Source organism: Pteropus medius, unplaced genomic scaffold, assembly GCF_902729225.1.
Source record: "Pteropus medius unplaced genomic scaffold, Ma_sr-lr_union100, whole genome shotgun sequence".
Taxonomy (NCBI): domain Eukaryota; kingdom Metazoa; phylum Chordata; class Mammalia; order Chiroptera; family Pteropodidae; genus Pteropus; species Pteropus medius.
This window is the reverse complement of record NW_024346062.1, coordinates 9732259-9746587: the sequence shown is the minus strand read 5'-3', so window position 1 is coordinate 9746587 and position 14329 is coordinate 9732259. Positions and strand designations below refer to the sequence as shown.

The following is a 14329-nucleotide window of genomic DNA, read 5'->3' as shown; positions in this document are numbered from 1 at the left end:
TACTGATCCTGCATATACACACATTTTTTTGACGAACAATATACATTTTAAAGGACAAAAATAATTTTTTTTTTCAAATGCCGCACACTTCGCTTTGAAAATCATATATAGGGGAAAGATATAAAAAGTTCCACATTTGTTTGAGTCAAAGAAAAAAGAAATTAGGCTGGTCAATTTTGCCAAATATTGGTATACTGACTAAGTAAAACTGACAATGTAATTCTTTAGTATATTGGCTTTATAAAATAAATAAAATGTAAAGATAGTTAAAAACACAGAAGTATAACTGTGATTCTTTCTAGAGAAAAAGAATATATATATATATATACACATATATATACACGCGCGCACACACACACACACACACATATATAGCCCATATACATATGTATTTATCTTTAAAAACAGTACAAAGAATAGTATATGTGGGTGTGTACACATACTTGAATGGCACGTGAATATAAAGTGTGCATTATTTGGATGCAAAGATGTTTTTAAAATACACTGGTTGTGTATAAGCACATGTGTGTGAATGAACACTCTCGTTCCTGTATATTCACAAAGCACTAAACTGACAATATTGTTTAAAACATCAAGGGAAAAAACTCAATATATTTTTACTTCGAAACTTTCTTAAAAGAAAATAAATTATATATTACATTTATCAAAAACAGTTACAGAATTAATTCTAAATACCATATTTTTGAAAAATATAAAGATATAGAAGGCTATGAAATGAACTGATCAAAAGGAAAATGCTAATTTTACATGGCTTATTTCTTGCTCTCTAAGCCTTTTTGTCTGGGTTCCTTAAGCATCTGCTAAATCAAACTGCTCCATTCATAAAGAGTCGTTCTTGGCTTTCAGACAGTTTGCAACTGGGACAGCACATTAGTAAACCCATGGCTGCCAAAAGTTGTATCTCAGACTGATGTATTTAGCTGAAAGGGTTACTTAAGAATAAGGAGCTCATGTCTCAGATTCTCCTTTCTTCAGTTTCATTCAACTTTCCACGCAGAGTCTGATGTCTCTGATCCTTTGAGTTGCTCATCCATTATGTACTATACAAACTACACAACCTTCCAATTCCAACCAGCCTTCCAGAGCCTACTGCTGTTTGGAATCTCAAGAAACTGTGTCACTGACAAATAATGACTTTTTTTCTAAAGTGTTAAATTAACTGTCTGCACAGTTTTTTAACTGACTTTTGTTTTTTAACTGAATACAGAAGCAGATAAAAAATTGAATCTGGAATTGGTGCAAACAGATTTCTAAATCAGGATCACCAAAATTCAGATATGACAAGGCTTCTTCAAGTCTTTCCTTACTTTTCAAGTGTCATCAAAAATAAATTCTGTCATGTTCATACAGAATGCCTAAATAAAATAGCTGGGATAATATCTGACCCATACAAGGTTCTTAATAAGGTTTTGCTTACATAGGAATTCTCCATAGCTACTTGGATACAGATATTAAATATTTAAAAAGACTAAAAGTTTAATATAAAGGTTACTAATACTGGCCTAGATAATGGGGGTATCTATCCACAATCAAAGAGTTTTAAGGCAGCATAAAAAATCATAAAGCTAGCAGCATGAGAAATCAGAAAGCTAAAAATGGAAAAATAAAATTTCTCTACAACTCAAAATCAACATTTCTTTATCATCAGTTCTCAAACCCATATTACATTACTACAACTACTATAGGAATGCCAGGATGCCCAGGCCTCCAAGAAAGCAAAAGCAACTGTAAAATCTTTGCTTGTTTTAATGCTTTGGTTCTCATATGAGTGTTTTACTAATTTGGTTTTCATACAAGTTTTGACCTATGCAAAATTGGAGACAGAAAGAAGGGAGAACTGAATACTAAGATTCTAGAAACACAAAAACCTTAAACATATGCTATGAATTGAATGCTTATGTTGAAACCCTAATCCATATGTTGAAACCCTAATCCCTAACAGTGATGGTATTTGGAGATGGGACCTTGTGAGTTAATTAGGTCATGAGGGTAGAGACCCCCATGATGGGATTAGTGCCCTTAGAAGAAGAGATACCAGAGAGTTTGCTCCCTCTCTCTCTCCACAATATGAGGACATAGTAAGAAAGATATCGGTCTACAAATCAGGAAGAGGGTTCTCACTAAAACCCCACCATGATGACACCATGATCTCAGACTTCCTAACTTCCCAAACTATGAGAAATAAATGTCTATTGTTTAAGCCACCCAGTCTATGATGGTATTCTTTATAGCAGTCCAAACGGAATGAGACAATGTACACTAATGATAATGCTCTGAATCCAGAGGACATCAACAGCAGAAGAAATGAAAGAAAGCATCAACACAAAAAATAAAAACAAAGATTAAAACCTCCATTAAATTCTGAAACTCCACTTGACAAGTTATTATCTCCCGGGACTCTTGAAAACTCGTAAGTTTGGAAATGCTACCCTAAGTGAAAACTAGTGAGATGAGTATGCATTTTACTAATAGAATCAACTTTAAAAAGTAAGTTATGGCATGTTTTGTATGAGACCAAACTTACAGCTTTTTTTAAAATTTCTATTCATATCTCTAAACATGTTCTGGTGACAGCATTCTAGTTTTAACTTCCTGCTCAACAGGGCCAGTGGCTTGACCACTTGTTCAATTCCATGTCACAGATGTAGACCCCCCCCACCATCCAGCTCATCATCTCACAAGGGCATTTCATAGGCTTCGGGGAAAATGAGCACAATGGTGTGAATAACACCATTTTCTGTTCAACCATCACTCTTAGAAGACACATTCAAGGGTCCTCCAAAGCATGGGTTATCTTCATAGACAGAACTATGCATCATATCATAATTTCCCCATTTTGAGGAGACACAATAGAAAATAATAGCAGCAGCAGCAGCAGCAGCAGTAATAGTAGTAGTAGTAAAAAAGATGAGGAGCAGCATCTCCTACCACTAATAACAAAACCTTTGGGGACATTGGCAAAAGGTCTCCTTTAGTGTAGACATTTACAAAAAGGCATCCCCTACATAGTGATAAGTTATGAATCTCTATAACAAGTCACCCACTAGACCCCTTCACCAGGAATGCTTAAGAAATGCACAAACAATACAAGCATGAGTGGTGACCCAGCTTTGAAAAAAAAGGCAAGAGTCTTCAGAATGAAAGGTTCCACCCAACCAAGTGCTGAGCAAGGTGAGACATAGCCCTGGGGAATTTAGACCACCAAGAAGATTTGAGAAAAAAAAAAAGCTTTCAGAGATAAAGATCAAGTTACCTACAGAGGTAAATAATTTCTTTCTCCGCAAATTTCCTGTCAGCAACTCTGGAAGTTAAAAGTTCCAAGTTCTACAGAAGAAATTATTTTAATCTCAAAATTTCTACCAAGCCAAAATATCAATGTGAGCATGAAATTTCATTTTCAGCTGCTCAAATTCAAAATGTATTTAAGGACATATATACTACACATGTATTTAAGGACACATATACTACAACACAACTAAAACACAATTTAAGAAGGAAAAGACAAAAGATAAAGAAAATTCAAAAGTTTCGTTAAGATAGTACTAAGTAACAGGTGTGAAGCAAGTGCAGGAAGCAGTCAGTACAGGTAAATTCAGTGTTCATTATATGTTACAAAGCTGGAAGGTCTACATGCGAGGATGGTATATGGAAAGAAGGCAATTAGAAACTTCGGAGAAAGCAATAATAAACTATAAAACAAGGTATAGTCAAAAATATGAAACAAATTTAAATGTGGCATGATTTAAAAAATTAATGAAATAACGAGATTTCATTTGATATATAGTTTAGGTTAGCAAAATGTACGGTGACATAAGATTGTACATTTTTTACCAATCCATTCATACTATCTTCATCTGTATTAAATTTATTTACATTACCAAAATTTGATAAGTACCCTTTATAGCATTCTAATTTTCAGAATCAACCAATACCAAATGCATAGAAAACATAACCACAGTATCAAATGTGAGTGCAGATGTTTTAAACTTTGACAGTAAAAATAATGTTAATAAAAGTTAAGAAATAAAAGAGATAAGATGGAAGAATATGTTATGGGGCCCTTAATTCTTCCTAAATAGATGAAAATGCAGAGATGCTATCTATAGTTAATAGACAAAGAAACAGACTGTTAGTATATTATTTAAAAGTACCTACGGTACACAATTTTTCTCATATTGCTTTTTATTTCTAGAATGCTTTCCCTGCAGTATTGTTCATGAAAAACATACTCCTCCTACACACCCTATTCCTACATCACATTTTCCCAAATCATTTCAAAAGAATGACAACTCTCTCTCCTCTCTCTCACAGCCCTCTCCCACTAACAGTTTGTGAGTTACTTCATTATGTTATCCATTATACTCTGACCTGATTAAAATATTATTTAGTAGAACCCTTGTTTCATTCATCCTTATATGTCTTAGGAGCAGACAGCGTCTTTCTTTGAACTTCCTAAGTAACTTATAGTAACCAACAGTAGAATCCAAACTTTAAATGAGGGCAAAATAATGGTTAGCTAACTCTCTCATGTAGATAAGTACACTTGCAGTTTAAACAAAGCTGATATTGTTTTAATTATTAAAGTACCTGTACTACAAAGTGGGCCCCATTTTGAAGGAATGCATCATTTCTTATTGGTAATTTTGTAGCGACTTTGGGTTTTTTTTCTGGAAAAATGAGGCTATTTCTCCTGGATATGTTTAAGATGCCGTCTTTTGCTCGCAAAGGGTCCACAGCTCCAGCAGGAATATAAAGTGCAGAATAAAACATCCTCACATTTCCTTTAGTTTCTCCTAGTCTTGCAAAACTCAAGGATAAATATCGTTCACCTGGGCTGCTTTCAATCTTCTGGTTTTCCATAGGGAAAAATGTTATTAGGCCATAAACATCATCACTATCCTGAATGTAGAACAAAAGCTGTAGATAAAGAATAAAATATTGAAATGCAGAATTCTCCCATCTGAGATTACCAAACTGTTTATTTTCTAGTCTATTCTTATTTTTAATATTTATTTATGTCATTTCTAAAAACGATCTGAGTTTTAATATTTACTTATACATCGTGTCTAAAAACAATCACTTCTTCATGAGCTACAGTAATAGAGTCAAAAACAAATTTGAAAACCTTCCTAATTTATAGTTTGTAGAATTTTTTTGAGTAAACTTTTTATTTACAGAAGAGACAACCTTGAACATGCGAAGCAACCATTATTTCTGAAACCAGTGTTCTTCCTGTCACATCAACCTAAGCATTAGTGTGATCTGTGTAATCATTCTTTGGCTCTTCTATAACAGAAATATTCACATGAGTAAAGCATAACAAGAAATCTACCTCTGCTGGTTCGCTCACTTCCGCACCTCCTTGTACTGTATGAGGCAGAATCTGAAGTAAATAAGCTTCTGCCTCTTCTGGAAGATCATCATTAATAACAGTAAGAGGAACTGATGCCAGCATCTGCCCTTGAGCAAAATGAAGCACTCCAGAACTTGGTCTGATATCTGCTGTTACTGGTGAGGGATCACTGCTATTCCTTGTCAGTATCCAGTTCACAGAAATATTCCCATGGGTGCCACCATTTCTAACCACTGTAATTTCCTCAAATCTAGAATTTTGTAAAAAGAAATATATACAGTCATACGATACTCTCTATTTCCCTTGGATAGACTTTTCTATGTCAAGTTGGCCATCAGGCACTGGTAAAAGCAGAATCCATATCATAAAGAATGGTTGTTTTTAATCTGAAAGAGTTGATACATGGATGTATCCTAGGAAACTACCATAATATAAATATACTTGCATATTTAAATCACTCCCAAAATAAGAAAGAAAACAGTGAGACCGTGAGAGAAGAAATGACATACTCTTAAGAGTTCAGCATTGTATCCAATGCCACAAACATAAATCTTAGCAACAGGTTTAAAATAAACCTTACCTCAATGTTGTATCTTCATCAATTATAACTGTCCTTTCAAACAAGATGCTGTTGAATGAGAGGACTCCATAAGGTTTGTCATTTGGCTTAATTGTGACTTGTACAATAGAAGGACTTAACAGCACAGCATCTCCCCGTAAGGTATCTTTTAGTAACACAATATGAAATGATTCTGCAATCTCTGGTATGGTGTCATCTACTATTTGAAATTTCAGGTGTGATTCATGAATAAAAGGTGGAAAAACAACAGATGTGTTTAGCTGAAGATCAATGAAGTCTAAATTTTGCTGGGCATGCGCTGTTGAATTCCCAGTTATAATAACATAACTTATTGAAACTTCATATTCATCAGATCCAATCAGATTTCCATTATCATCTTTTCCACGAACCACTGGAATGATGAGGATGTGGTCTTCTTCGGGTACCAAATAAATACTCTGTATGAATCTCACAGGACTGTCATTTTTCTTAATGATGATCTCAACTGAGCTCCTAGAGGCATTGATCTCAGCTCCTCCTTCCACACGTTTCAGATGAACCAAAAATATTTCATCATTTTCTGGTACCTGTCAAAGAAATATAAACAGTGGCAAAACACCAATGGCCAAAACACCTGCAAAAATACCAAAATGTAAAAAGTCACTATGTTTCAATACAATTACATAAAAATAAAAAATCTTTAATGAAAAGAGAAGGTAGAAGCTTGTTTAGTATCCATTTACTAAAATATTTTCTAAAGGTAAGTAACATATTTTAGATAGGGAAGGGAAACTTCATAAGGCAATGATATGAACAGGTAATGAAGTATAGGCATAATGTCTTTTGATCTTGATCAATCTTTAGATAACTTTAAAGGATAGTAAAATGAACATATATTCTTTCTAGCTTTATCAGGTGAGTAGGGTCAGAAGCACCTTTCAAGGTCAACTAACATCTAAGAATCTGGAAAACTACATAAAATATCACATATAAATTGTTAGTTTTCCACTATGATTTATTCTTATTTCTCTCTAAATGGTTTCTAATTCAAGAATCAAACATATGAAACTAATCATGTGATTTCCAAATACATATCATGCCTCTCTGGAGAATAAGCTCTAAGAGTCGCTATTAGGGAAAATGTTGCTATTGTTAAAATGAAACTTTTTTTTTTTGGTAACTGCACAGAAATCTTAGGGATAACTTCTACTGTGCTGTTTGAGCTTTCCTTCACTATAAATTCTATTTTATGAATAAAAGTGAAAAAATACATCTTTGTACCTCAATTAATAGTACTATAAAAGGTAAAGCTATATATCTCAAAAAATAAAATATTATAACTTGATTAATAATCTTTTTTCCCCAACTTTATTGAGGAATAATTGACAAATATAATTATAATATAGTTAAAGTATACGATGTGATTTGATATATATGCTATCAAATGATTACCAAGATCAAGATAATACATCCATCGGCTCACATAATTAACTCATTGTGTGTGTATAGAACGTTAAGATCTACTCTTAGCAACTTTCAAGTATACAATACCATAAATATTAACGACAGTCACCATGCTGTACATTAGATCCCCAGAAGATGATCTTTTAAGTTCACAGTTAAAACGTATAAATAATCACTGCCCCAAATTATAAGCTTTTCAATATTCCAGGATCTAAAAACAAATGGTTTTCATTAATTTCTGGAACCAGATGAACTAGAGTTATCACTACTACCTAATATTTCATTTTTTCAACAGGATCACTCCTTTCTAATAATGTCTTCTAATTCATTTATTTTTTTTTCTTCTCTTAGGATCTGTGATTTGGTTTCATGATTTTTTTGTAGGAAGGTAGAGCAATGGTTATAAATTTCTAGCTATTACCTTTATTTTCCTGGCAATACTAAGATTTTTTTTTTATTGTCATGTTTTCTTCTGTTTAGCTCAAAGGGGATATACTGGCACATTACTGCTCAAATTCATTCTTTTCTGAGCAATTAAACGAACTGTGTCATATATCTCAAACCCTGGTAACCGTCAATGTGAAATGTAAAATTAATGAAAGCCTTCCTGTGCCTGTGAACATTTAAAATATTCAAACAAAGAATATCAATTACAGTAAATTTTTTTTGTTTTTATAATATTTATTTTGGGTAAGTACTACTGTACCTGCTCAAAACTGTAATTATTAACAAAAATCAGCTATCAGGATCTACAAAATGTTTAAATTTCTGTATTATGTATAGCTGCCAGTTATATCCAGGTTCATCAGCTTTTAGACATATGATTTAATGTTAATTCAATAATGTAAATATATTTTAAATAGATATATTCCAAAATATATTCCAAGATACTTTCCAAAATAGTTATTTATAGTTAGTTAAAGTATGACTGGCCATTATATACTAACTTTACATAGGACTGTTCTTGAATAATTTCAAATACTGAACACATTTAATAATTGACATGATGTTCTCTAACATGTTTGTAATAAAGAGTCCCTGTCCCATTTAAGCATTGAACACTGTCCGACCTCATCATCAAGCACCGTCAAGTTATAAACCACTGTTGCTCTGCCAGGGAGAAAGGTGATATTTCCTTTAAGTGGACTCAAATCTTCTTCTGGCGGATTAGGGCCACCCTCTACCTGTAAAGAAACACACAGTGCCATCAATACATACAAAATATTTCACAAGAGTAAAAAAGCATTATTGCGATGTCAGCTGACAAAAATCTGAAGTTTACTTAAAAATGTTCTATAAGAATGATACTATCCCATATGTGAGACTCCCCTTCTAATTAATAGTCAAGACGTATAATTATAGGTTTTGACTATAATTACATCAAACAACATGGTTTCTAAGAGCTTTCTCTTTTTTCTCAACCATTTTATTAAGCTTGAGAAAAAAAAACTTTTATTTTTTTCTTGAGAGGAAGGTATTCAAAATTAGTAAATTCTCTTAGGTAATGGAATCAAATACCAGTTCCATCATGGACTATATAACCTTGGGCATGGTAGTTAACCATTCTGTGCAGTATTTTCGTCATCTTTAAAATGAGAATAATGTTCACTTCACATGTGAAGATTTAACAAAATCATTTCTTTTGAAATGTATTTATTAAGTACTTTGTGCTTGAACTCTTTTAAGTACTAAGGCTAGAGCAGTGAACAAGGCAACCTCCCTACAGACTAGGACTTTACATTTGATGAAAGAGAACAAATGATAAGTAAATAAATGTGTATGTAGCAGATGATGATAAGTATTATGGAGAAAAAAATTAAAAGGGCATGAGGAAGATTGAGTGATAGGAAGAGTTGCTGTTTATATGCAGTGAAAACAGCATCAGTGTCAAGCAGAACAGTATATGGCAATATTAAGTGCTCCACAAATGTTAGTTGTAATTACTTCAATAAAACAAAGGCTCAAGACTCAGTAAAATAACTTCAGACGTACATAGCAAAGTTGAAAACACTATAACTGATGATACCTTATCCTTTCTACAAGCAATGTTTTTCTAATTTTCCCATATTCGTTATCAGCTATTATTTTCAAAAATCTATTATCTAACTGCATATTACTAAGTACATGAAATATTGATTAAGGCTTCCTGTACAGAACTTGCAAGACTACTGCATAATTAGTGTTTACTATGTTTTTCATGCATTACTGCCTTTTGCCATTTTATTTTCTTATGTAATTAACATAACCATTATATGATGTGGGCCCCCATGAGCACAAGAAAAACTCTTCTATGCTTCTGTAGAATTATATTACATAAATCCAATTATCCATTTTATTGATATTATAATAATTAAGATAGAATCTGGTATCAGAACTTTCTAAAGTTTTAATGTTTGAAAATAGCATATGATTATGTTCTGGATCTTATAAAACACAAAAATTAGTTGAAGATTTAAATATTTACCTCATAGAACAGCTAACTACGGTGAGCATGTGCTGAGTAAGCAATAAAATGGAATGGTTACAGGTAGCACCCTAAGAAATGCATCTCACTCATAGCCTATCTTATTCATGTCAAATGCTATAACATCTATGGTCCTCTATGGTGGAGTTCAACTTCTGTTAACATCATCCATTAAGTGTATTTTTTAAAATGGGTAATGCAAATGGGGGAATACTACATATTAAATAATTTTATATAAGCCTAAGTAACCCATGGGCATTTTTTTTAATTTATATTCTTGAAAAGGTTTATCATACAGGTTCTATGAATTTTTATGAAATTAACATTATTATTCTATTTTGTGGTTTATTATTAATCTATATCTAAAATGAGATGTCGTGTTCCACAGTATATTCAAAAAGCAAGGAAAGCATTTTTAACTTAACCACGAAATGTATCAGATAATAAAAGTATTCATTTTTATTTCATTTTGGTTAAAGGCCATATTTATTTTTAAAATTATGCCAATTTTAAAAATATGAACTCTAAAGTGTTACCATTCGAAATGATTTCAGAGTAAACTTACCTCAAAAGTTACAGTGACCATTCCATAGGTTCCTTTTTCTCTGATGAGAGTAAGAGGCACAGACTCGTTTCTGCCTGTAGGCTCACTCACTGTGATTGAGAAAGGCTATTGGGAAGAGCGAAGACAATCAGGCACTGATCTGCCAGAGGTAGGAGGTGCTACAAAATGTTACCTTAGAAATACTACATTTCCACAGGCAAATCAATCCACGTTGTTCTCTTAAGAAAGTGGTATTTCCTAGCATTAATTAACGGCAGCTAATAAAAGCACTTCACTTATAAGGTTAAAAACAATAGTGTTAAGGGAACATAAAACTAGTCAGACAAAAGATGTAGATTCTTGTCTTGGTTCTACCATCAAACTGTTTTGCTGAGGAATCTTAAAGGTTATCTTGTTGAAAAATGACAAACTCAAATGCTCACAGGGACCCGGGTCACAGAAATGAGTTGCACCTTCAAACCAGGGCATCTCATTGGAACCAACACTCAGCCTAGCTCCCAACCACTATTCTTTCTTCATCGGTGAGCTCATCATTGAAAAGCAGACAGCTGCTAATGACGTTTTCAGGTCATGATCGCTGAGGGGAAGAAAAACCCAGGACTTCAAACGTTGAAATATGCATTGGCTGGCTGAAAGTTGGTGTGGAAGAGGGAAGTAGCCAGGTACATACTACCTAGGGTAGTGGTGCCCATCTCTCCAGTATCATTTATAAATGATGTTAGGAATGCCTGTCTCAAGAGTTGTGATGAGGTTTCAACAAGATAATTCATATCAAGTGCTTAACCTAGTACCTGACACATAGCGAGGGTTCAGGAAATGTTGGCTATTATTATCATCGAGAATATTACCTTCATCGTCAATATATTCATTATCTAGATCAGGAAATAATGCCAGCCTATTTAATGTCTATTATAAGCTCAACAGATACTTAATTTAATTTTAATCATTTAGGACAGCTTCCCAGTCAAAGGCTACTTGGCAGCAATGAGACAATAGTCAGGAACCTGGAACCAATGCTGGAGACTACAGAATTCATTCCCAGAGGCTAAGATATATAATGTCAAAACCAAAAAAAAAGGACTTCTGGTCAAGATGGTGGTTTTTGGTTCTCCTGAGTACCATGTTCTACTGGATCAGAACTGAATATTAAGAATACAGTGTCGCCAGGGTGCCACTCTCCCCCAGGGACTCTGGATTTAGTGCTGCAACCACTCCCAACTAATACTCCACATGTATGCCCTCACTCAAGTTGCCAAGTCAGTTGGTATGGAGTTCCTTCAGGCTTTCAGGCTCCTGAAATTTTCCACTAGTGTTTTGACCCTGGCCTATGATTCTACAACATTTTTATAATCAATAGGAGGAGAATTTGGAAAGTAATAATAACTACTCCCATCCCTGTTTCTTTTCATTTTGGAACTTGTGTTATCACAGCAAGCCAAGTAGATTTGGACAGCAAATCTACCTGTATTTCTCACTAATTACTAAGACACCTTCAAAGGCTTTCATTCATCTCAGTATTGGCAAGGTGAGAGAACTAAGGAAAAGTTTACTGAAATACACATTTTGCCTTTTGTTCTATGGTGGCTTCCATTTACAGAAATTCAGGCGATTCTCCTCATGCCACCTTGGGATCTTTTTATTCTCTGGGGAAAATGCTCCATCTTGAGTTAACGATGGCTGAAATATCCTCTCAGACATTGTAGAGTGTTATGTGTTTAGTAACTTCGATCTTGCATTAATGAAAAATATGTGGACTTTTGGGGGGGGACAAATTTGGGGACTGTTATATATTTACTAGTCTCAACTGGAAACCCCTTTTGAACAGGGGAGAAGCAAGCCAGCTATTGGACAGTGATTTATTGTGATTTTTGTTTACTGAAAAAATATTTCTCTTCTGAACTATATTTCCATTTGTAGTCCAGAAGGAAGTTCTTATAACTCAAAATTTGTCCAATCCTATATAAAGGACTTTTAAATATGTTTACTTTCAAAAAAAAAAAAAAAAGAATTCTTTAAACAAATCACTATGAAGTTGGGGGGTGAGTGCAGAGGAAAGGCAGTAGGGAGGAAATAAAGCAAGTAAGCCTGCTTTATAATTAACTAATAGTTCCCTAGCATTCAAATAGAAATAATTTAATTAATTTCTGCAAATGACAATAGAGTAGAGGTTACAAAATGTCTACTATATTTATGTTATTCACATATCTTGTTTAATAAAGATACTACAGTTATAAAGATCATATTTATTTATAGCCCACCTTGTTCTGAAGATAATTTAAGGTAGTAAGAAAATGACATATGATCTACCAATTGTAGTTAGCATTCTAAATTGGGGAAAAGGCTGGGGAGCATCACATCATATTTTAGTAATGATAATTAGTAACATGATTCAAAAGTTTCCATATCAGGAAAGTGATTATAGTCTAATACTTAGTGGCAAAATCCAATAGTATTAGGAAAAAAAAGTTGTTTTATTTTTTTAGACCTCGATGGCAGCTATGCTCACCACTACACCACCAATGCCAGTGACTTTAGCAAAGGGGGGACCCAGGTCCGTAAAGATATATGCACCCTGATGTTCACCACAGCATTATTCACGGGGGCCAAGACATGAAAACAACCGAAGTGTCCTTCAGTAGATGACTGGATAAAGATGTGGTACATATATACAATGGAAGATTACTCAGCTGTAAGAAAAGATGAAATATGCCATTTGAGACAACATGGATGGACCTTGAGATTATCATGTTAAGGGACATAAGTCAGAGAGAAAAGGTTGAGAACCATATGATTTCATTCATATGTGGAATATAAAACTGAAAGCAACAAACAAAAACTCATAGACACAGGCAACAGTTCAGTAGTCATCAGAGGGAAAGCGGGGAAGAGAGGTAGATAAGGGTAAAGGGGGTCGAATATATGGTGATGGAAGGAAATTTAACCTTGAGTGGTGAACACACAACATAATATACATACACATGATGTATTATTAAATTGTACACTTGAAACCTATATAATTTTATTAACCAATATCATCCCAATTAATCTAATTTAAAAAATGAATATGATGACAAAAAAAAAGAGCTGCTTACAATTTCTCTCAAGGGGGGACTTGTCTTGTGTGTTTGTGTTTAAAGATAAACCCTCTGAACATAGGATTGGCCAGGGACATAGGAATCTGGTGATAAGGGAGAAAAAAATTGAACTGCTGAGAAAAACTGAAGGGGATGACATGGAGTTTTAACCTTTATGAAATATTAATTAATGGGAAAATCTCAGGGTAGGGATTAACTACAGATGTTTTAAGCACTGTAATGCCTGCTATTCAATTTTAAGGTTACTATAGATTTTTCCAGTATTCTTTCAACACATTTTTCTCATTTCCAAGTCACTCCAAATTTTCAGAGGAGGCTGACAGGCAACACTTTCTTTAAGTGGCAATTGGGGAAATTAAGCATAAGGAAATAGTTTATGACATCTGCTATAGACTGAATGTTTTTGCACCCCCACCCCCAATTTACATGTTGAAATCCGAATCTGTAATGTGACAGTATTAGGAGATGGGGCCTTTGAGAGGTAATTAGGTCATGAGGACAAAGCCCTCATGAATGGGATTAGTGCCCTTATAAGAAACTCCAGAGATTTCCCTTGCTCTTTCTGCCATGAGAGAACACAGCAAAAAGGCAGCTGTCTATGAAACAGAAAGTGAGCCTTCACCAGACACTTCAGAACTGTGAGGAATAAATTTGTTGTTTTTAAGCCACTCAGTCTATGGTATTGTTATAACAGACTGAACCGACAAACACAACAACCGAGTTAGAGACCACCAAAGGAGGTAACAGTGAGTCAGGTGGAATAATCAGCAGAAAGAGATTAGGGCAAGTAACAACCATGATAGTATAG

General features: G+C 33.9%; 1 protein-coding gene across 1 annotated transcript in view; it reads right to left on the bottom strand.

Moving 5' to 3' along the window:
• The window catches only part of ADGRV1 (adhesion G protein-coupled receptor V1), a 471657-nt gene that overhangs the window by 428023 nt on the left and 29305 nt on the right, over nt 1-14329 (bottom strand). The window contains 5 exon segments of the mRNA XM_039875052.1: nt 4609-4938; nt 5354-5624; nt 5955-6520; nt 8468-8581; nt 10427-10531. Of these exon segments, the coding sequence (XP_039730986.1) occupies nt 4609-4938; nt 5354-5624; nt 5955-6520; nt 8468-8581; nt 10427-10531 (1386 nt within the window).